General features: G+C 38.6%; 1 protein-coding gene across 5 annotated transcripts in view; it reads left to right on the top strand.

The window, feature by feature from the left end:
• epha6 (eph receptor A6) overlaps nt 1-25,132 on the top strand; it is a 687,522-nt gene that overhangs the window by 388,478 nt on the left and 273,912 nt on the right. For all 5 annotated transcript variants that reach the window (XM_043700795.2, XM_087992858.1, XM_087992855.1 and 2 more), the window contains one exon: nt 19,485-19,820. In XM_043700795.2, coding sequence (XP_043556730.1) covers nt 19,485-19,820 — 336 coding nt within the window. The remainder of the gene's footprint in view (nt 1-19,484; nt 19,821-25,132) is intronic.

Raw genomic sequence — 25,132 nt, 5'->3', positions numbered from 1 at the left:
CCCCTCTGCAATCATTTTTGGCACCCTCCCTGTCCAACTCACTCTGCCAGGCCTCTATGGTCCCTTGACCAAACTTAATTTCCATGACCTACTTCAAGCCCTCATCCACTTATGTGCCACGCTGCCCATCTGGCACTCTGGTGGCACACCATTATCACCCTGCCTCTTGCATTACCCACTTGTCATCTTATCCAACAGTTACCCTAATCCATTAACACCTAACTCACTACCTTACTTCAGATACCCACATTGAATCTCCAGAAATCATTCAATAATATTGAACCTTAAAATAAGTAAGGGAAACTAATTACACTCAGGGGATTATTAATGGCATTAAATCTTGGCAATAATGACATTACAGCTCCCTGACGAAAGCTTGTACTTCCAAATAAATCTGTTGGACTATAGCCTGGTGTTGTGTGATTTTTAACTTTGTCCACCCCAGTCCAACACTGGCACCTCCACATCATGTTCATAGTTAACCACGGGTTAGGGCAACTTCTAGTTTGTCTAACTTTTCCTGGATAACTATTCATGCACAAATACACCAGAACCGTCCAAAATCTCAAACTCTAATCCAACAGTAAATTGTTTCAAAGAATTCCACATGCCAGACATTTGGCTACAGCAAGTTTGAACTTCTTGAGTCAATCTGTGTCTTTGGGTTGGGACATCGATGTAGTCCCAATGCACTACTCCTGTCTATGTTTCAGCAATGATTGTCCTGTTGGAGGTTCTGGGCCACACGTTATAGCACTTCAACATTCACTACCTTGGGCAGAGGATAGAAGGTGTATCAAGGCATTCAGTTATAATTTTGTCCCATTTTAAATATCTACTTTACATCTCTAATTTACATAATATTTTGTTTTTACAAAATTATACTCACTGAGCAATACCTTATAACTAATGTTTCAGACACCATTATCACCATCGCTAAGTATGTCCTGTCTCACGAAAAGTAAGTTGTGGTAGAGTGGGAAACAGACAAGACCTGGTTCCTGGGCATCCTCGTCATTGACTCGGGAGCTGATGAGGTCTCATACATGCAGGTAAAACATGGGCTAGAAGGCCTCCTGCTGATTACCCCCTCTCCCTACCCTCAACCAATGAATCAGTGCTCCTCTATGATAAAGATCATTTGGAAGAAACACTGAGCGTGGCCTGGCAAATGTCCATATTCATCACTCAGTGAATTTATCGAAGGACATATCTCCTAGACTGGGTCTGCAGCTGATAGTGAGGACACAAATTGAGGGATGAGCTTTCTTGAACTTGACCCCTCCAATTCATCTTTCCGTCACCTACAAGGCACAAGTCATGAGTGTGCTGGAATACTCTCCACTGACTTGGATAAGTACAGCTTCAAAAACAGTCATGAACTTGGCAGCATCCAAGGCAAAGTGGCTTGTTCATTCAGCTCCTATCCACCACCTTTAAATCCACCCCCCCCCCCCCCCACCAAACCAATGCACAGTGGTCACAGTTTGTAACATCTGTAAGATGTACTGCAGCAACTTGCCAAAATTCTTTCACCAGAACCCTTCAAACTCATGACCCCTACCACTCAGAAGAACAGGGCAGCAGTTACATAGGAACATCACCACCTGCAGGCTCCCTCCAAGCCACGCACCATCCTGACTTGGAATAATTCCTTCCCTATCATTGGTGCAAAATCTTAATACTGCACTCCATTCCTGCCAGCACTATGGATGTGCTGCTACAACATGTACTGTAGCTATTCATGGTGACTCAGCACCACCAACTCAAGGACATTTAAGTACAGGCAATGTATGCCAATTTTTACCAGGTACACACCTATATCACAAGAAAAGTAATGATTGGGATTATATGTAATTGCACAAGATAAATTCCAGTGCAATTTCCTTTAGTCAGTTGTGGGGCTGAAAGCAGAGCTGCAACTATCACCGTGTAAAATGTTATCTTCCAACGAGCTGTGCTTCTGGAGGATGTAACTAGCAGTGTCAGCTTTCCATCTCCCTTTCCCAGAGTGAATGATTCCGGGGTTGTACTGCATTCAATTAGAGACTCAGAAAAGCAACTATATGTCTGATGTTTAAAACAGAAATCAACAAACTATAAGTTAATTGATACGTTTATAAATTCATCCATAAATATTTAAAGCATTTCCTAAATATGACTAAATAATCCGAAAGGCAATTAGTACATTTAAAAATCCATCCATAACTTAGTTGCTTAATTTGATTATTAATTAATATATGTTTGCATGCATTCAAAACACTTTTTAAATTTTGAAATGCAATTAAGGATGTGTAAATTGAGTTGGAAATTCATGATCGTACATTTCTGAATTTTATAAACAAATATAAATAAAAAAAGTTCACATAATGAATAAGGTTGAAGAAGCAAGCTGTAGAAGGAAGTACTGTAATATAATATTAAATATATCCAGAATTGTGCACATTTTAGTTTACCATGGCAAATCTCGACAATGTTCTCTCATCATCTTTTTCCAAAGGCTTTGACTGCTCTTTGGTTTTACACATACTTATTATTTTCAGGTACTTTGCAAATGTGTCCTCTCTTCATTTATTAGTTTGGATAGGCTATTCAGTGCTAAAGATATGAGAATTAAGTTTGGTCTTATATTTAACAGTGTCATTTTCATAGACATCCAGCAGAAGTTATTGAATCTTGGTCATTTTTTTTCTTTTATAACCCACTTGCCGCTATCCTAGTTAATTTGGTTGAGAACTGAACAGAAGAATTCCGAATTTAAAATGAACACAGAAATTTAGCAAGTCTGGCAACATCTGTGGAGAAAAAATTAGACTTACATTTTGAATGACTTCAGAAACTAAAGGTGTTAGAAAATGACAGACAGAGGCCCAGTGCAAAAGACAAAGGTGGTGTTGATGGTGGAGAATGAGAAAAAGAGATGTAAAATGGGGTGGAATGTAAGAAAAATGAAGAACAGGTATACATGGTCAGCTTTTAGTTATTGAATGCAATATTGAGACCTCAATTGTAAAATGCCTAAGTGGAAAATGAGGTGTTGCTTCTTGAGCTTGCATTGTGTTCTGTTGGAACATTGCAGTCGGCCCAGAACAGATTTGTTAGCATGAGAATAAGATGGTGTAGACTATCAGACCATAAACTATAAGCAGAATTAGGCCATTTGGCTCATCGAGTCAATTCTACCATTCGATCGTGGCTGATACGTTTCTCAACTTCGTTCTCTTACTTTCTCCCTGTAACATTTGATCTTCTTACCAAAAAGAACCTATCTAACTCTGTCTTAAATACACTCAATGACTTGTCTCCAAGCCTTCTGCAGCAATGAGTTCCACAGATTCACCACCCTCCTCATCTCAGTTCTAAAGTGCCTACCCTTTACTCTGAGGATGTGCCGTTGGGCCCTACTAATGGAAACCTCATTTCCATGTCAACTCTATTCAGTCCTCTCAGTGTTCTGTAAATTTCAATCAGATCCCCCTCATCCTTTTAAATACCATCGAGTACAGATCCACATTCATCAACCACACCTCATATGACAGCCCTACATCCACGCGATCATATGTGTCAACATCCTCTCCAATGCCAACACATCCTTTATCCATTCTTGCCTCTTCCTTACCTTTCATATATCGCAAAAATATTTGTGATAATCTTTTATATCACCAGCTACCTTGCCTTCGTATATCATCTTCTCACTTCCTTACAGTTTTTTAGTTACCCTGTACTGGTTTTTAAAGGCTTCCCAAACCTCTGGCTTCCTATTAATCTTCATAACATTGTTTACTTTTTCTTTTACTTCTAAGCTGTCCCTGACTTACCATGGTAGATATGGTTGCCTTGTTCTCTCTTTAGTATGTTTCTTCTTTCGAGTATGAACTTCTGCTCTGCCTCCTGAATTATCCCCAAAAACTCTTCCCATTGCTGCACCACCAACTTCCTGCTAGGCACCCCTTCTGATCAACTCTGGTCAACCCATCCCTCATGTCATTGTAGTTAGTTATTTTTATTCAATTGTAATACCTTTACATCTGATTCCAGCTTCTCCCTCTCAAAGTATAGGGTGAATTTGATCATATTATGGTCACTACCCCCTAGGGTTTTCTTCACCTTTAGTTCCTTAATCAAGTCTGCATCGTTACACATCACCAAATCCAGAATTGCCTGTTTCATAGTGGGTTCTACCACAAGCTGCTCCAAAATACCATCTCGTAGACATTCCATGAATTCCTTTTCTTGAGATCCATTAGCAAACTGATTTTCCCAGTCCACTTAAATATTGAAGTTCCCCATGATTATTGTAATGGTGCCTTTCTTACATAAAGTTTCTATCTCCTGATTTATTTTCTGCTCCACATCTTGACCACTGCTGGAAGACCTGTACATAATTCCCATCAGGGTCCTTTTACTTTACGAGACTAGACTTTATCTACACTTTATCAAGACTAAGAGAGGAATGGAATATAGATAAATGCGAAGTGCTGTATTTTGGGAAAGCAGATCTTAGCAGGATGTATGTGCTTAGTGGTAAGGTCCTAGGGAGTGTTGCCGAACAAAGAGACCTTTGAGTGCAGGTTCATAGCTTCTTGAAAGTAGAGTTGCAGATAGATAAGATAGTGAAGAATTCAATTGGTATGCTTTCCTTGCAACATTTAAAAGGCATCGGGATGGGTATATGAATAGGAGGGGTTTGGTGGAAAAGGGCCTGTTGCTGGCAAGTGGGACTAGATTGGATTGGGATATCTGGTCGACATGGACAAGTTGGACCGAAGGGTCTGCTTCCATGCTGTACATCTCCATGACTCCATGACTCCTCAACTCTATCTATACAGATTCTGCACCTTCCAACTTGATATCATTTTTTACTATTGATTCAATTTCATTTCTTACTAATGCAGCAACCTTACCCCCCCATTTGCCTGGCCTTTTGATAGGATGTGTCTCCTTGGATATTTAGTTCCCAGTCCTGATCCCCTTACATCGCACTCACCAATTTCAATCTGCCCTACAAACTCATTTATCTTATCTTGCATTTAAGGACAGCACCCTCAGTCCTGCATTGACTGCCCTTCTTCTCATAGTTGTTCCCTCATCTACTGTGTTTAAAGTTAGATTCCTGACCCTTTCCATGCTCTCTGTCCAATTAGTTGTTCTGGAAACATTAATAAGTTCTGCTGAGCCTTCCCCCTGTTTTAACTGTTTCCATAATTTTCCATGCAACTGAACCAATATGTGGTGTTTAAACTTTGCTATCATTTTTAGAATGCTTCTTGAGATTGTTAATGATATGCTGAAGACATAAATTGTTTTATTTCTAAACTATTCATGATTTCGTTGAATATTTATGAAATAAAATTAAAACCTTGATCTGGTTCATTTATTTGTTTTATCTTGTAAAAAGAAATTGAACTAACTTTTCCAATATTATTTTTGCAGTGCTATATCAGGAAGCATTGTTGAAATATTCATAATGTGTGAAAGGGTAGTGATTCCAACTGCACTTGTTAGGTGGATTTGCACTCAATTTATTAAGAGGCTACTTAAGAGCCCTTCAAAAGCTGGTATTGGATTTGAAGCTAAAGTTTTGTTACACTCACAGATGGAACTGTCAACTGATGAACTACAATGCATTTCTTATTGGCTAGTACTTGAGGCAAAGTCCATTTCATCATTAACACTTTGTCTTTCAAATGATTTACTGGGGGAATTAGTTCTGATTCAGGCTCTGCATTATAGCGCTCTTAATTCAAGACTCTCATTTCCTGAAGTATCCTTGGATGCATTTCATCCAGCTTTGGACAACCTATTCAGTTCCTTATTCATTATAATCCTCAAGTGTCTAAACTGCATCCTGTTTCATCATGATCTTTTTCTTGATAAAGATAGATATAATTAATTTCAGCTCATATCATTTCTTCAGTTCCAGAATGTTCCAATTTATTCTCTATTTTTCATAAACCATTACAGTGTCCATACTTCACTTTAAGCATTTTGTAAGATAATCTGTCTCTGTTGGTTGCCGGTCAGTAAATGGTCACCTGCATTGTCTTAAAACAGAGAGGGATTTTACTAACCCTTAGCCATCCATCATTTTAACACATATATGCTTCTAGAAAATGCCAGAAGCATTCCCACATATATAGAGACCAGCTTTCAACACAAGAAGTAATGTGCTAGCTCTGTAGAATAGGCAACATCTAAGTTTTGGCTGATTGGTTTCTCCAAGTTGAGCCATTGTAACTCAGTAATAACATATTGTATTTAATGGCTGTGTGTCAGCAAGTTCTGGTGATGCAAAGGACAAGTTCACTAATAACTGATTTTCCACCTCTGCTAATTCCATATGTAATCTGCTTTCATATCTCAAAATATATACCTTCTTTCAAAATCATTTTACGTTCAGTAATCATTGCAATTATTTTAACTAAATTTGATTTCCTCTGGCATTTCACACAAGATAAAATATCTACAATTATATGTGGGTTGATATTCTACAACATCAAATTGTTCCTTTAGGATCATTTTGTTTTAGCATATATTAACAAACATGCTCTTGTATGCCAAGTATCTAAATATTTCAAATGAATTATCCCTTATATCCTCAAAGTCTGCTTTCACTGTTATAAATGTTAGAAACGGGACTTTCCTCTTTTGTTCTGTGCATTAAAGCAGTTGCTGAGACCCAGTCTGACTCTTTACCAGACTATTAATTTTCTACTCAAGTAGACAGATGGTGGTATCCTGCAGAAATATAACACTTTGCGTTAGCTGAATAAGTGCTTAGGTTTGAAATGCACCATGCAGAGATGATAGAAGAACACAACGGTTTTCTGGGTTATTTTTATACTCCTTCATCAGACTTCTCTGTTTCTCCTGACAACCCTCTGAGTAATAAAAATTCTCTGAACTACTTTTGTGATCTTTTGTTGATTATCTTAAATTGATGCCTTCAGAAGTTATTGACCAGCATAAATACTTGCTCCAATTCAAAAAAATTAAATTCCTTTTTAATGCAGAATATCTCGACAGTAAGTTGGAAGTCCAGTAGCACAAGTCGGGAGTTCACAATAAAAATACAACTTTGTGGTGTTGAGCCATCAGAAATAGATTTTTGAAAGTATTGAAAGTTAAGATCTATATTTTTGATGGCAATGGATATCTGATTGTGCTGCTGGTTGTTTTGCTTTCTCATAACCACAAACTTGGAATTTCAGCCAGTGCTATGTATTCTCAGCATTGTCTCATCTATCAGAGGAAACTTATAGTTACAGTAGGAAATCTTTACCCTTTCCAAATAATCCAATTTCATAGGCACTCAATAATATTTGTATGTCTATAGGATGCTATCCAATTCTCTTTATGCCTGAACTTAAAGTTTGGGTCACATGGGCTGACCTTTACATTTTAAAAGATTAGAAATGCCTAAAATTAAACCCAGAAAAGGATGTGATTACATACAACAGATGCAGGAAGATAAATTGCAAAGATTAGGATTGACTATGAATCAAAAATAGACAAAAACATAGAGGGCAATACAGGCCTTGGAACAGGAACATCAGTATCAAGGTTTTAACCACACTGCAGATAGGCAGGATAAATACATATGCAGTAATAAGTGAAGAAAGGAAGCTTTTCAGGCAAAGTGTAGGAAATGCATAAAAATAATATTCTAAAATATATTTCCCAAATTAGAGTTCAATCTTTACCCACTTCTCCACCACCAATGCTCAGTAGCAGCAGTGTGTACTATCTTAAAGATGCACAGCAGAAATCTGCCAAAGATCCTCAGACAGCTCCTTCCAAACCCATGATCGTTTCCATCTGGAAGATCAAGGGCAGCAGACACATGGGAACATCACTATTGGCAAGATCCCCTCTAAGCACTCACCATCCTGACTTGGAAATATATCACCGTTTCTTCACTGTTGCTGGGTCTACCTCCAGTACGTGGACTGCAGGGTTTCATTAAGGCAGCTCACCGTCACCTTCTCATGGGCAACTAGGGATGAGCAGTAAATGCTGGCCAGCCAGCAATACCATGTTCCACAAATGAATTTTAAAAACCTTGCAAACTGCTCTTCAATTCCAGTAAAACTACAGGAAAGGATGGTAATAGTTTTTTTTCATTTCTAAAGTACAACAGATGACTCCTTGATAAACAAGTCCAGCAGCTAGTGTTTTTCCTTCTAAATGTAACTGCAGTCCTTTTTCACACTTTTAAAAAGTTGCAGCTGTAAATAACTTCATGTAATGATACTTTGACGCACCTTATCCATATTTCAAGAGTATTTATGTTTATTCCTGAAATATCTGACTCTCACTTTGCTGTTGAAGACTCGGAAGAGTGGAAAGGGATCTTTACTGAATTCAGCATTAATTTCAAATAGACCCTGAGTCAGTTGCTCCACTTTTGTAATTCACAGTCAAATGCCATCCCACAGCTGTCAACAATACGATCTATAGGAGATGGGAGTGGGACTTCCACATTTCATCCATCCCATTTTTGTTAAAGGTCTCGAGAGTCAAAGTTACTCTATTAAAATCCACGCTTTTTTTGCATAGAATTTAAAAGAAATGGAAGTGCAGGTCAGATCACCAAAGTGTTTCCTGAAATGGCAAGTTATAATTATTAAAGCAGGCAACAGATGTTGGGGTATTTTCACTATAGTTTGGAAAGTTGAAGGGAGATCTGCTGAAGGTATTCAAGAAGACACGGAAATAACTTCAGCAGTGAGTTCACCAATTCAAGATTGTTACAAATGAAGTCACAGGGATGTTGCCATTTCTCATGCATATTGCAGATATTATATTGGAAAGTTAATAAAGAAGTGACAATGTCCGATATGCATTTTGACTATTAAATTATTTACGCATTTAATTATTTTCCTTTTCTACAATTCCACTTTACAGGCTTTTCATCATCATATTTTTGTGTATTCCCTAAATTGAGTGAAAAATGAAGAGGACCAATTTACATCTACAGATAACCTTATTAATGCAGTGCTGATATGTCAACTGGTATCGAAGAGGGAAAATGTTTGTCTACTGTATTTACTAGCAGCAGTGATCACAAGGGAAAAGAACCTTTATTTTCATGTGGAAGAAAACAGTTTACTCACCCCAAAAAGAACAGTTCCAAATTTTCGCCACATTTTCTAACACATCATAAACTATACCAAAAGAGGCAAACTGCCACAAGAAACGTTACGAAGATACCTGTGTAAAAATCTCTGCATCTATGGCTTCTGACCTAACTAAGTAGCTGCAAAAGGTATCATGCAAAACTAGAAAAAGAATAGTTCTGTCTGTGCATGCCCTATCTAGTTGCAACCGTCCTTTATTTTTACAAATATTCTAATATAGGCAAGGATGACTCAATGAAATAGACTAGAGTCTAACAGATTACAAAGTATAAGTATTGATTAGAAACAGTACTATAAATGAGGTAACTGAGGGATACACAAGCTCCATTTGAACAGATGAAATGCAACAACTTAACTGAGAATAATTGGTAACTATAATGTCTCAGTACTGTACAAAGGAAAAACTGGTTAGGCTAACAGCAGACTAGACTTTGACTTTTTGGAGCCCTGCAAATAGCAGCACCAATATTAGAGGAGCAATAAATTGGGCTGGGCTCCAATGAGTCTGGTTTGGTACAGACATAAAAAGGATTTTGAGAGGCCTTTTTATATACAAACAGATGAAACTTCAGGCCAAAGTGGTCATGCTTTTGAAGTGGAGAAAGTGAGGGCTGCAGATGCTGGAGATCAGAGCTGAAAATGTGTTGCTGGAAAAGCGCAGCAGGTCAGGCAACATCGATTCTCCTGTTCCTTGGATGCTGCCTGACCTGCTGCGCTTTTCCAGCAACACATTTTCAGCTCATGCTTTTGAAGTGACCTGTATAATGAAAGGGGAGTGGTCAGCTCTTTAGCTGAGCTGAGTAGTTTTAGTTCAGTCTTGAACTAGGAAATTCACCAGGGAGCTGTGTGGAAACTCTCTCCACTTCTGCTGTCAACTTCAACCTGTAAGCATGTGTTCCATTTATACTGGTTTTTAGAGGGAGTTTGCTTATGGTACTGTTGTGTGTATTTGGAACAGCATAATTAAGTCTGGCTGGAGAGGTTGAGTTCTGTCCTTTGTGTTTCATTGTGTAATTTTGTGAATAAATCTTTTGTCTTGTTTTAAAATCTAGTAGTCAACCTAGCTATCTTACTCTGGGTAATTTTCACTTTACATTTACTGAAACAAATTGCAAAGTTAGGTCTAGGGCTGCCTGCTTAAGAATGTTTTGAGTGGTCTGGCCTTATCCATAACAGACTGGGGGCTCTTGGCGGGGTTTTAAACAGCGAGTGGTAGGTGCTAGTGTCTTTATTTCAGGTGTTGGTTTGGTTGGGTAGACAAAGCATGCGATAGTAATGGCTCTTTCAGTCGCCAAAAGTTTTCTGGAAGTGGATGCAGTGACTTAGCAAGTTTTGCAAAATGTGAATAAGACCAAGTTGCAAGAATTAGCAGAGAGGTTGAAATTGGAACTGCCGAATTCTGTGAGGAAAGGGGGGGTAGTTATAGCAGTAGCTCAGCATTTAAACTTGCTGGAGAAACCATCAGAATCTATAGAGATGGAAAGAATTCAATTGCAAATGAATCAGCTGAGAGATAAGGAAAGGGCAGCAGAAACGAAACAGGTAAAATTATAATTAGACGCAGAAGAAAGGGAAAAGGAAAGAGCAGCAGAAGAGAGGGAAAAAGAGTGGAGAAAGAAAAGAGAGCTTTTGAACTTCAAAAATTGACACTTGAAAAGGAAAGTCAGCTTAAAAGGCTGGAGATAAAGGCTGAGGGTAGACTCAGTGTGGAAGTACAAAGAACAAAGAAAATTTATAGCCCAGGAACAGGGCCTCCGGCCCTCCAAGCTTGAACCGATCCAAATGTACTGTCTAAACCTATCGGGCAATTCCTAAGCATCTGTATCCCTCTGCTCCCCACCTACTCATGCATCTGTCCAGATGCAGCTTAAATGAATCTACCGTGCCTGCCTCTACCACCTTTGCTGGCAACACGTTCCAAATGCCCACCACCCTCTGTGTGAAGTACTTACCGCGTGTATCCCCCTTAAACTTTCCACCTCTCACCTTGAAAGCGTGACCTCTCGTTATTGAATCCTTCACCCTGGGAAAAAGCTTGTCTCTATCCAAACTGTCTATACCCTTCATGATTTTGTAAACCTCAATCAGGTCCCCCCTCAATCTTTTTTTTTTAGTGAAACTAAACCTAACCTACTCAACCTCTGTTCATAGCTAGCACCTTCCATACCAGGCAAAATCCTCGTAAACCTTCTCTGCACCCTCTCCAAAGCGTCCACATCCTTTTAGTAATTTGGTGACCAGAACTGTACGCAGTGGCCTTCATCCTCAACCTGTAAGCATATGTTCCATTTATACTGGCTTTTAAAGGGATTTGCTTTTAGAATGTTGTGTGTATTCGGAACAGCATAATTAAATCTAGTTGGATAGGGTGAGTTCTGTGGGAGTTCTTTATTCTGTCCTTTGTGTCTCATTGTGTAATTTTGTGAATAAACTTTCTGTCTGTTTTAAAACCCAGCAGTCAACCTAGCTATCTTATTCCGGGTAATTTTCACCGTACGCTTACCGAAACAAATTGCAAAGTTAGATCGAGGGCTGCTGCTTAAGAATGTTTTGAGTGGCCTGGCCTAGTCTATAGCATTACAGACTGAGTTAATCATTCTCTCACATCCCTATCAATTATACTTGAGAGAAAAAAAGTGGAAAACTGCAAGTGAGACCAGTTTCAACTGTGAAGAGTATCCGAATTAAGTCTAATATCTGCTTCGCGGAATATCCACATGGAGCAAAATCATTGAATGCTGATCAGAGATGTAAATTTTGTCTGATTATCTAAGTGAAATGCTCCTACCTGTCCAGCTAAGTTAAACCTGGGATCTGCCTAATTTGTTTTCGTGAGTTGCTCTCTGATGCTATCTTAGCAATTAGGGTAGACAACTATTATATTTTTATTTAACATTTCTAAGTATTTCAGATCATTAAATCATAAGGTGTTCAGCTGGTAAGACAATCTGCAGCAACACACCTGGATGAGATACATTTTGTGCTAATCTGCCAAACATCTGCAGTTAAAGTAAAAGTTCACTTTGAGCCGCTGATGCTCCATGGCTAACTGCCCATGGCTGATACAAAGTTGCTGTGCATCATCTGTGTTGCAGTAAATGTTGTTGTGTACCCTGCTTTTTTTTTTAATCAGAATAATAATGTAATCAGTCTCTATTTAATCCACCTCGGGAGAAAATCAAGTAATTTTGCTGCACTGAAATAGTTTGTTTGTCCCATCTGATCTTGAGCATTGTATTTTTCCCCAGATGAGGTACTTAGTCTAATTCCACTCCCTTGCTAGATTCCAATGATACTTAATGCTGCACTCAATCAAGCAGTTGTTTACCTCCCACTTCAAAGTATTTATCGACTTTGTTTCAACAATTGATTGTGTGGTGGAGAATTTCAAATCCTAATCATTCTTTCCCAAACAGCTTAATTTAAATAGCACATCTAACCTAAAAAAACCCAATGTGCTCTATATGAGTGATATCAGTAGAGTGCATCTGTTTTCAAGTCACAGAGGAGGTATAGGACTAATTACCAACACCTTTTTCTAAGAGAATAAATTTGAGGCACAGCTTAAAAGGAGTGAGTTTTGGGTATGATGATGTGTAATAAGGTAGGTTTAATAAATGAAATCAGAGTAAAAGATCTCCTTGGAAACTGACCATATGAGAGGGAGGGACTTTGGTAGGGAAAAACAGTGCTAAGTTTAAATAGGGGTAATTACAAAGGATTGAGGGCAGAGCTGGCTGAAATGGATTGGAGAACAAGTTTAGCAACAAAATAATTAAAACAGACATTTAAGAAAATATGCCATGGCTCACAGCAAAGACAAATTCCAGTGAGAGAGAAGGGTTCTGGGAAGGGGCTAAGCAAACCATGGTTACCCAGGGAAGTTATGGATAGCACCAGATTGGAAGAAAAACTTAGAATGCAGCAAAGATTAATGGTAATCTAGAGGATTGGACAAATGTTAAAAATCAGCAAAAGATAACCAAAAGAAAAGAAGAAAATAAAATTAGGGATGGAGGAGCCACAATGAAAATAGATTCCTTAGTGAATGATGCTTGGGAAATAAGTACTTTGCATTAGACTTCACAATAGAAGACATTAATAACATTCCAAAATAACTAGGTATTCAAGGGGCAAAAAGACAGGAAATAAAAAGTATCACTACAGGAAAAAGTGCTCAGGAAACTAATGGGACTAAAGATTGATAAGTCCCTTGGACCTGATGTGATGTATCTTCGGATATGAAAAGGAAATATCTATAGACATGGTGCATGCACTGGTAGTAATCTTCAAGGAATGCTTATATTCTGGAAAAGTCCCAGAAGACTGGATAACTGCCAATTTAGCCCATACTGTAGACCAGTTAGTTTATGTGTATTATTGAGACAGTATCAGAGTCAGGGCTTTTAGAAATCCATTTGATCAATCAGAGTCAATATGGTTTCATGAAGGGGAAATCATGCCTGTCAATGTTAACAAGAATTCATTCAGATGTAACAAGTAGGACAGAGAAAGAGGAAGTAAAATATAGATGTACAGCATTTGGATTTTCAGAAAGCATTTGATAAGATGCTACATATTAGACTGCTTAATGAGATAAGAGTCTATGGTGTTAGTGGTAGCAGGATCAGTGCTAGGGCCACATATTTTTGCAATTTAGATTAATGATTTGGATGAGGAGAACGAACACCCTATAGCTAAGTTTGCAGATCACACAGAAATAGATGAGAAGGCAAGTGGTGAGAAAGACACAAAGGGTGTGCAGAAAAACATAGATGGGTTAAGTGATTGGGCAAAAACTTGGCAGTTGGAATATAATGTGAGGTTATGCATTTTGGTAGGGAGAATAGAGGAGCCGAATATTATTTAAATAGAGAAACGCTGCACAATAGTACAGGACAGAGGGATATTGGAGTCCTCATCGATCAATCAGATCTAAGTTCAGTAGGTATGTAGCTGATAAATGGAATGTTGGCCTTTATTTCAAAGGGAATAGGAAAGTTTTACTGTAACTGAACAAAGCACTAGTCAGACTACAGTTGGGAGACTGTGAACAATTTTGGGACCCTTACCTAAGGAAGTGTATTGTGGCATTGTAGCCATGATGTGGAGGTGCTGGTGTTGGACTGGGGTAGACAAAGTTAAAAATCACACAACACGAGGTTAAAGTCCAACAGGTTTATTTGGAAGTGCAAATTTCAGACCGCTGCTCCTTTGTCAGGTACCTGATGAAGGAGCAGCATTCCGAAAGCTTGTGCTTCCAAATGAACCTGTTGGACTATAACCTGGTATTCTGGAATTTTAGGCAAACCAAGAAAATGTTGACTGGACTGATATCAGGTATGGGACAGCTGTCTTTTGAGGAGAGGCTAAGTAGATTGGGCCTGTACTTGTTATATCATAGAAGAATGAGAAGGGACCTTATTGAAACATTCAAGACCTTGGAGGACCTGACAGGGTAGGTGCAGAACAGTTGTTTTTCTTTGAGTCTAGGAAAGAAGGGCAAAAGCTCAGAATAAGAGGTTGCCTATTTAAGATAGATTTCAGGAGGAAAATCTTCCTCACAGGGTTGTGAATCTGTAGAATTCTTTACCACAGCAAGCATGTTGAGGCTGGACCACTGAGTATATTCAAGGCTGAACCAGACAGATTTTTAGCCAGTCAGAGAATCAAAGGTTTTGAGGAAAAAGCAGGAAAGTAGATTTGAGGGTTAACAGATCAGTAAGGATGTTATTGAACAATGGAGCATACTTTATGGGCTGAATGGCTTACTTTTGCTCCTATGTGTTATGCTGTTAATCAAATTGGGTGGCACAGTGGTTAGCACTGCTGCCTCACAGCACCAGAGACCAGGGTTCAATTCCCACCTCGGGCAACTGTCTGTGTGGAGTTTGTACGTTCTCCCCGTGTCTGTGTGGGTTTCCTCCAGGTGTTCCGGTTTCCTCCCACAGTCCAAAAAAATATGCAGGTTAGGTGAATTGGCCATGCTAAATTGCCCGTAGTGTTAGATGAAGGGGTAAATGTAGGGGAATGGGTCTGGGTGGGTTGCTCTTCGAAGGGTTGGTGTGGACTTGTTGGGCCGAAGGGCCTGTTTCCACACTGTAAGTAATCTAATCTAAAAAAAATTGTTAGTCTGGATGTAGTTGGTTCTGGTTGTAGATTACGGCTGTAGTCAGATGCTGAAGGCAGAGATTTTGGTTCGAACTGTCAGGTCGGTATACATTGGAGAAGTAGTTGTGTTGGTAGTTAAGTTGAGTCGGGTTGTGAAGGGGTGTACACCAGTGGTTAGTAGGTAGTCTGGTCACATCAGTTGGCTTCTTGGATGATTGGTGGGGAGCGGCAGTGATTGTAATGTTAAGTTGTGTGACACATTTGGTCAACCAGCTTTTAACTGTTAGATATTAATGGCTAAGTGTTCAGGTCAGTCCATATATTTCGCCCAAGTCTCTATCTGAATCTTGGGGTTAGTAACATAATACAGCAGGAAGTCAGAGCACTGAAAATGTAAATTCCAAGGGCAAATCCTGCAAATGTCTAGCATCAGGACTTCTACGGGGCGGGGGACTGTTACTAATCTTTCAGCATATGTCCTATCTCCATTGATCTGGAGACCAGATGATATGGACCATGGTCACTATTTGTTCTGTTGTAATGCTTTATAACCTTGATTTCCATTAAAGGATCATCCCCTCACTGGTCTAGTGAAGAAAAATGAGGAGATCTCAGGTGCCTGTTCAAAGGCTCACCACCATCTTCTCAAGGGCCAATGCCCACATCCCTTAAATGAATAGATAAAAAAACAAATTTATTGCTTATCAAATTGTAGTCAAGTTGCTGAAACTGTTTACATTCTCCTACGGTTTTCCATAAAATCGGGTAACTTAAAATAATAAACACTCCTTTGGTTGCGGCCAATAAAAGATGTGCACAAGTTGAAATGTATATTTTAATTGTTATTCTCTGCCATCAGGTAGGAAACTGTTTGCATTTTTAATGGATTTGCTTCATTTTTGCTGCCATCCCTAATGTGTATATGTAAACATTTGGTGTGCTCTTCACTGTCATTTACAAGTATCCTTTTTAAAGTTTATTTTGTCTAACTTATTATAATGTGAAATATACAAATGTAAACTTGGAATTTAACATAAAAAGTGTGAACATTTGTAACTGAAAAAATGCATGTTACCTGAAAAATACCAATATTTATTTTTGTATTTGATATTTATTGATTTAAGTTGGTTGAAGACTGAAAACTGACCAACAAACTATGGCTTGTGCTTCACCTCATTTCTTTACCTTGATGAAAGGCTTCTGTATGTCATTGGGTTGAAATCCAAATTGATATAAATATTTCAATGTGTTACACTTACATAATTTGCTCCACAGTATTTCCATGATTTGAGGAATAGGATTTCATTGTTTAAGGTCTGACTGTAAACAAAGAAGTTCAAAGATATAGAACACAGCAGAATTGGAGTATTTGGTATGTTGTAAAACTGGAGGATGTTATGTCAGACAGGCTGGGAAAACTGTGAAGCAATTAGAACGTGATGAGAAGTTAAAAATTGAGGCATGATTAGAGAAATACACAATGTAGGTTGATGAACACAATGATGATGGACGAATGAGACTTGGCATGATTCAGGACTCAGGTAGGAGGTTTGGGTGGACTGAAGTTTACAGAGAGTACATGCTTTTGAGATGAACCAGGAATGTATTGGAATAATTGAGATTCGAGATAAGAAAAGCATAAGTAGGGATTTCAAAAGCAGGTGAACAGAAACCATGATGCAGTCTCCATGTCAATTATAATTTTGTAAATTTTCATTGAAAGTAAAGAAGTCATGATAACCTAGTTGAGTGTAAAGGGTGTCACATTAGACCCAAGGCTAGTCACACCTCACCCAGGTACCTGAAATGGAGATAAAAGAGAAAAATGAATAAATCCCATCAGTACAAGGAAAGGATATTGTTTCCTACAGAGCTTATACCTTCCTCCAGACAGCTGAAGACTGTGTTAACATGGGTGGTCTCTTCCTGATCCGAGGGAAAGAGACACTGCCCCCTCTGCACCACGCCCATCCAGCAGGATATTCCGGACCTTGCCCAGCCACTGGGGCTTGTCTCTGTGCACACAAGATTTTAAATAGGGCACTTTATGCAGGGGATGTTGGTGAATTCTGGAATATTGACTGAGGGGCGAATTGTTGTGAGAGTAGCATGTGGTAAGCTGAGGCATAAGTCGGGTATGGGAGAAGCCATAAAGGCATAGTAAAGAATTATTGTGATGAGTTCAGTAAGATATGGTGAGACAACTCACTAGACTCAAAGGGACAAACCCTCCCAAAAACTTGGACTTCACCCAAAAACTTCACCCCATTGTATTTTCCATATGTTTGCAAGAAGTTATTCTTGTTTATAGTTTAATGCATTTTGAGGCTTACATAAAAATCAGAAATTTCAGCTGAGGAATTAAGGGGAACCAAAATCAGAAAATAATTAAATATGAATGTTAGTCAAAGTCAAATAATTCAAATAATGCATTTACTGCATTAAATTACCAAATTTATCGGTAGTCCTTAACCCTGCTGAAAATGAGAATCTTCTATTTTGCTCTTAAAATTTTTCTAAACAAATAGGGAAAACATTTATTTCTTATGTTACCCTACACTTGTGTCTCATTGTTTAATTCTTGGTGGAATTGAAGACAGTACTATTGATTAAATTTGCACAACTTGTTATTCAGTTATATCTTGTATGTGATTTGTTATTTTTTGTGATACAGTTTATGCATAAATATGTATGTTGACAATTAATCGTTAAAAATTTGATGAAAAACCTGCATTAGTTAAGTGTGACATTAATTTGAATCAATTCTCAAAGTTTGAAGGAGTAGTATTCTTGCAACTTGACTTTTGTATCAAAGTAGTTAAGTGCTTAATTACAAATTACAGTAAAGATGTAATTTGAGCAACAATTCGTCCTAAAAGAAAGAATGTATTATTTTCTTGAATAATGTCATGGGAGTTGAACCCTAACTTCCATTTTAAGATCATTAACATAAGAGGAGGAGCAGTTCATCATTCTGGACTAGAATTAAATGATTTCTGAATTATAAAAGAAGAAAGTTTTGTTTTAAAGAAACTAGCCACCTCACTATTTAATTTTAAATTGCAATTGTTGTATTTCAATTTGTCTAACCATTGTGCCTTAATATATATTGTTTCTCTTATGCCCGTTCTTATTGATTTGGGAGGTTGTTTATGGCCAAGAAATTGAATATAAAAATGCAGGAGTTTTAATACAGTTTTACAGAGCTTTGGCAAATCTGTATCTCAGGTACAATTGTAGTCTCTTTTTATTAGAAAGGAAATGTTTGCATTAGAAGCAATTCTGAGGAGCTTGAGTCCTGGGATGAAGAGGTTGACTAATGAGGAAAGGTTGAACAGTTTGGACCTGCATCCTTTGGGGTTTGGAAGAACAAGAGCTGATCTTATTGAAACATACACAATCCTGATAGGATAAATGCTGAAAAAATGTTTCTGCCTTTGGGCCAGACTAGAATTCCATGAGACAGTTTAAAAATAAGCTTTTTCAAATTTATGATGAAGATAATGAGAATATTTTATTTCTCAGAGGGTCTTTAGTCTGTGGAATTCCTTTTGGCAGAAAGCAGTGGAGGCATGTTATTGAATATTTCTAAGACTAATCTGGTAAAGTACAGATTTACACAGGAGTCAAAGGATATTGGGTGGTGGAGTGGAGACGGTTGGATTCGATGGGAAAGTAAAGTTAAGGCCACAGTCTGATCAACCAGTGATCTAAACAATTGATGGAGCAGGATTGAGGGGCCAAATACTCCTCCTCTTAATTCACATGTTTACATGAAATGAAACATTTCTGCTGAAAAGCTGGAATATTTATTGAGGGCAGATACAGCAAATGGATCATTCAACTGAATCCACACAATTTTGTAGTGACAACTTTTTACAGTTGTACATTGAAGGTATAAGAGGAAATTGTGGACTAAAGCTGCTTTGGTACTAATACATACTTCTGTATAAAAAATGTTGAAGAGGTGATATCACAGCCAGAAAAGGTCAAGTGTGTAATGTAGTTCCAGAACTCTTTTGGCAAGTTAATATTACATCCTCCATGTGATTTAAAGGTAGAAAATGACATGGTAGCCTCCAACTCTTACTAGATGTTATTCTGTATCATAATTCTAAAGGCTCAGGAAAGTACAGAGATCTTCATTTGATTGATTTAACTAACTAGAATTGGTTGGAAAATGATACAGCTAGAGTAGCTTTAACATGTTGTATTCCTTTTTTCTATCCCCAGGACCTCCTTCCACCCCTCGAAATGTCATTTTCAACATTAATGACTCATCGCTAATCCTTGAGTGGAGTCCACCAGTAGATACAGGGGGACGGAAAGATCTCACCTATAATGTCATCTGTAAGATGTGTGGCTTAGGCCCTAAGAAGTGCTCGCTCTGTGGAGGAGGCGTACGTTTTGTACCTCGCAACACAGGCTTGACAAATACTTCAGTGACTGTTGTTGACTTTCTTGCCCACATGAATTACACATTTGAGATTGAGTCAGTGAATGGAGTCTCCAGTGAGAGCACGGTTCCCAGGCAGTATGCTATTCTCACCATAGTCACTAATCAAGCTGGTAAGCTACCTTTTGTGTCTTTTTCTTTGCAGCATTTGTTCTCAGACTAATGGTCACTTGGTATCACTGTGGTTGCTTTCCTACATAGCAAAAGTAACTGGGATAAGTTTCACTAGTTTATTGAGTATTGCTTAACCCTGATGTTGTAACCATCAAAGATAGAAATTCGGACTATGTGCTAAGTATTCATGTAGCAAATTGCATAAAGAATAACTGTTATCAAATTCGCTATTATAACCATTACAAATGTTTCATGTAGAACAACTCAATTCCTAACTGGACAGCTGGATCTAACTTTGAAAGCATAATATTTGGAGATGATGATTGCAACCATCTCTATTTGTTCATTAGAAACCGTTATATATATAACTATATAACACATAAGGTGTCGGCCATTGTGCAGTGGGTAGCGTGCACTTTTGTTTCCAAGTCAGAAAGTAAAGTTCATTCCTCTCTAAAACTTAAGGCTAACAGTCTAGTCCACTACTTAGGGAGTATTGCACTGTCAGCGGAGCCATCTTCTGATGAGATATTAAACCAAAAGTTTTCCTCTCATATGGATTTCCAATACCTGTATTTCCAGGAAGAGCACAGAAATTATCCTTCTGTTCTGGCTAATATTTATCTCTTAATCTTCATTCTTATCACAACGTTATTTGTGGAACTTACTGTATTCAAGTTGGCTGCCATATTTTGTACATTACACCAGTGATTATTGTACTTCACTGGCTGTGAAGTTTCTTTGGGACTTCCTGAGTCTATTAAAGGCAATTTTCTTCTTAATAAATTCCATTTTTATTATGTCCTCATTCCAGGACATTTCTGATTTAAGTTGTTAACAATCTGATTGTAAACAAAGGGATTGATTTAAGCCAGGAGTTTACCTATCCTATTATTCTTAGTACACTTTGTTACCCCATATCTTTCCAGGATATGAAGTTCCAGACCATCTACCAGAATGTATTACTCCGCTCAGGTCAGATATCTCAAACTCTGTTGTAGATTTAAGCACAGAATGTCAGCTCACAGCCCGGTGCAGTACAATGGAAGGGCTGCTCTCAAGGATGCTGCCTTTCAGAAATTAAATCAAAGTGAACGTAATGAATTCTAGGGCACTGCTGAAGACAGAGAGCAGGAAATCCTCCTGCTATCCAGCATTATGTACATTTATAATAATTTCTAAATTATTTAGATTTATTGTTAAAAATTATTGATGATTCAGATGTATTATTGATCCCAGGATTAATAGTGCAAATCCTTATTAGGTTAAAAGTATTGAACATTGCAAATGATGCTCAAGCTTTTGTATAATTTCTAAACTACATGCGAAAGAGTTTTGTGTCTATCGTTTTCTTGACTCTTCGCTCTTTTACTGGAATTATGGTATGGCTTTAGGAAAAACATGAACCTGGAGCACTGTGGCTGATCTGGTTTTCAATGGTTTGATTGATCAGTGCTTTATTATATTAGCTAGTTCTCCATTATATGTAACTATACCTGATTGTAGAAAGCTAATTTATGAGTGAAGAAGAACTAGTTTCCAGCTGAGACCATGATTGAAATCCTGTTACGTCTGAGATATTTTAAAGTACTTTTAATAAATTACTGTTGACTTGTATCTAATATCATTTCTACATTGTTCTGAGATAAATTAGAGATAAGATAGTAGCAAACTGATGAATGCATAACAGAAATTCGTGACAAGGTTGAGAATAATTTAATTTACCAGCTCAAGAAACACTTGTTTCTCTATCAGACGATTTCCCCATATCACAGAGCTTTGGAATTCAAGGTTCAAGATCTGCTTACTCTCTAATGTGGCAGCTATGTGTAAAAAAATGATACCTGTATGTTGTTTTGCAGCAGAATGCCAGAGAATTTTTAAACAGCTCACTAAAGATACATTTACATTTACAGAGCAGTAACTGCTCTCAAAAAATAGTTCAAGCCACGGGGCAGCACGGTGGCACAGTGGTTAGCACTGCTGCCTCACAGCGCCAGAGACCCGGGTTCAATTCCCGCCTCAGGCAACTGTCTGTGTGGAGTTTGCACGTTCTCCCAGTGTCTGCGTGGGTTTCCTCCGGGTTTCCTCCTACAGTCCAGAAATGTGCAGGTTAGGTGAACTGGCCATGCTAAATTGCCCGTAGTGTTAGGTGAAGGGGTAAATGTAGGGGAATGGGTCTGGGTGGGTTGCTGTTTGGAGGGTCGGTGTGGACTTGTTGGGCCAAAGGGCCTGTTTCCACATTGTAAGTAATCTAATCTAAAGAAAAGTGTCACCATCAAACAATATATATATTCCATCAGAAATCCCAGTGAATCCATCAAACAGTATGTGGCAGTGTTATAGGAATTTCCCTTTTTACTAATTCATTTGTGGGATGTGGGTGTCACTGGCTGGCCAGCATTTACTACCCATGCCCTTCTGCCTTCTTAAACTGCTGTAGTCCATGTGCTGCAGGTAGATCTACAATGACCATAGGGAGGGAATTCCAGGATTTTGACCCAGCGATAGTGAAGGAATGATGATATATTTCCAAGTCAAGATGGTGAATGGCTTCGAAGGTCAATTGCAGGTGTTGGTGTTCCCCTGTGTCTGCTGCTCTAGTCTTTCTGGGTGGAAGTGGTTGTGGGGTTGGGAAGATGCTATCTGAGAATCTTTGTTGAATTTCTGCATCTTGTAGATAGTAAACACTGCTGCTACTGAACATCAGTGGTGAAAGGAACAAATGTTTGTGGATGTGATATCAGTCAAACCACAAACATCTATGTCATCCACCACCCACTCTCAATAGCAGCAGTGATGCTCCCAATATAAATTTGGTACATCAGCAAATCAGATAATTTGTGACAAATTAATTGATAAGACTGCAATCTAAAACATCTCATGGAAGATGATCTAACTTTGGAAAAAACCCTGCCCTTGATTGTCCACATTGAATCAGCTGTGTTAGATTTGTAGAGGTTACACAGAAATACACACTTAGACCCAGGATTGCAGACACAACTTCCCAACCAGAGAAAGCCTAGCAATCTCATCCACATGTACCATTGCACTTTGCCCAAACTGTGTAAATACTCATGATGTCACAATGTTCTGTAGAGTGTGAGGGAACATGTGCCACTCATCCTGTGAGTGGAAGCATCTTGAAAAGGTTGTTGAAGAAATGGACTACTTCAGTTCAACACACAAAAGAGTCTCTTCTTAAGAGTGAAGCACACCACATATATCCCATTACAAAAGGAATAGTCCACAAATATATACAAACACCACAAAAAGACACAATCAAGATGAGAGACAATTCCAGTGCGAGGAGGATGGTCCGACTTTCATTTGGACTGCCTTCTCCCATGCTGATAGATCTATGAATGTGCAACAGTGAATGAGCTTCCAAAAATAATCTATGTGACAATTCCTTTGTGAGCCCCACTTTGTTTTAGATATGTACTGGACAAAAAGAGAAGTTTCATCAATATTGAGTAGAATTTTGCCAGCAATGGAACATGAGAGTGCACATTTGAAACCACACAGTTGAGCACCCCTACCAAGTTCCAAGGATGATAAAGATTTCAGCATGACTGATGGATTAAAGATTCATAGTAATACGTACAGGATTAACATTTAGTCACCAAAAGGGCCGAGAGGAACACGTGAATATGTGGATACATTTCTCTTTCTTTGGTAAAGTTGCTCATCTTCATCTGATTGATCAGACAGAACCAGAATGTCAAATTTACAAAGCAAATTGCAAATTTAATTGACTTTAGTATTTTAAAAACTATTATTTTACTTGGAGAAAACTAACGAGTTGAACTTTAAGAAATTACTTAATTAAAAAATATGTCTCTAGTTAAAAAGGGAAAAAAAGTAGTGTTCAATCATTTGATTGATGAATGTTTGATTGTTAGTCAACTCTCCAGTCTATGTAACTATATTTGACTTCCCCACCATCAGGAACATCTTTTCTGCATCTAACCTGACTGTTCCAGTTGGATTTCATTGGTTTCTGTGAGACACCTCCTCATTCTTCTAAACTTCAGTCAATACAATCCTAACTGATTCTATCTCACCTCATATGACAGTCCTGACATCACAGGAATCAATTTGGTAAACCTTTGTTGCATTCTGTGTACGGCAAGACCATCCTTCCTCAGATAGGAAGACCAAAACTGCATACAATATTCCAGATGTAGCCCCACCAATGCTCTGAATAATTGTTCCTTGTCACAAGGTTTGTGATGGTTTGTGGCTCAGGTTGAGGTTTAAGGTGTAGGTTTGCTCGCTGAGCTGTAGGTTTGATATCCAGACGTTTCATTACCTGGCTAGGTAACATCATCAGTGGCGACCTCCAAGTGAAGCGAAGCTGTTGTCTCCTGCTTTCTATTTATATCTTTCTCCTGGATGGTGTTCCTGGGGTTTGTGGTGATGTCATTTCCTGTTCATTTTCTGAGGGGTTACACACTGCAGCACAGACGAACTTTGAAAAACAGAGGAGAACCACCTATACGACGTATTCAAGAAGAACGGATACTCAAAAAATACAGTGCGCAGATTCCTCAAGAACAAACCACGACAAGCAGACCAAACACAGCCAGAAACCCTAACCATCTTACCATATATGAAAGAAGTTTCAGAAATGACAGCCAGACTACAGAGACCCTTCGGAATCCTAGTAGCACAAAAACCCACCAACACTCTCAAACAAAAACTAACAAACTTAAAAGACCCAGTATAACCCATGGACAAAACCAACATCATCTATAAAATTCCATGCAAGGACTGCCACAAACACTACGTAGGACAAGATTTGTGAGAAGATTTGTAGCTCGGATGCTCGTTGCTGTGGTTCTGTTCGCCGAGCTGGAAGTTTTTGTTGCAAACGTTTCGTCCCCTGTCTAGGTGACATCCTCAGTGCTTGGGAGCCTCCTGTGAAGCGCTTCTGTGGTGTTTCCTCCGGCATTTATAGTGGCCTGTCCCTTGGGAGCTTTACAGGAGGCTCCCAAGCACTGAGGATGTCACCTAGACAGGGGACGAAACGTTTGCAACAAAAACTTCCAGCTCGGCGAACAGAACCACAGCAACTACGTAGGACAAACAGGAAGAAAGCTAGCCACCAGGAGACATGAACACCAGCTAGCCACAAAAAGACACAACCCCCTCTCTCTCATAGCCTTACACACGGATGAAAAAAACCCACCATTTCGACTGGGACAACACATCTGTCCTGGGACAGGCTAAGCAAAGACATGCCAGAGAATTCCTAGAGGCCTGGCACTCCAACCACAACGCCATAAACAAGCACATAGATCTGAAT

The sequence above is a fragment of the Chiloscyllium plagiosum genome, unplaced genomic scaffold (assembly GCF_037043375.1).
Source record: "Chiloscyllium plagiosum isolate Xiang-an unplaced genomic scaffold, Cpla_swu_hap1 HiC_scaffold_12, whole genome shotgun sequence".
Lineage (NCBI taxonomy): Eukaryota > Metazoa > Chordata > Chondrichthyes > Orectolobiformes > Hemiscylliidae > Chiloscyllium > Chiloscyllium plagiosum.
The sequence above is the reverse complement of the archived record's forward strand: the minus strand, read 5'-3'. Positions and strand labels throughout refer to the sequence as shown.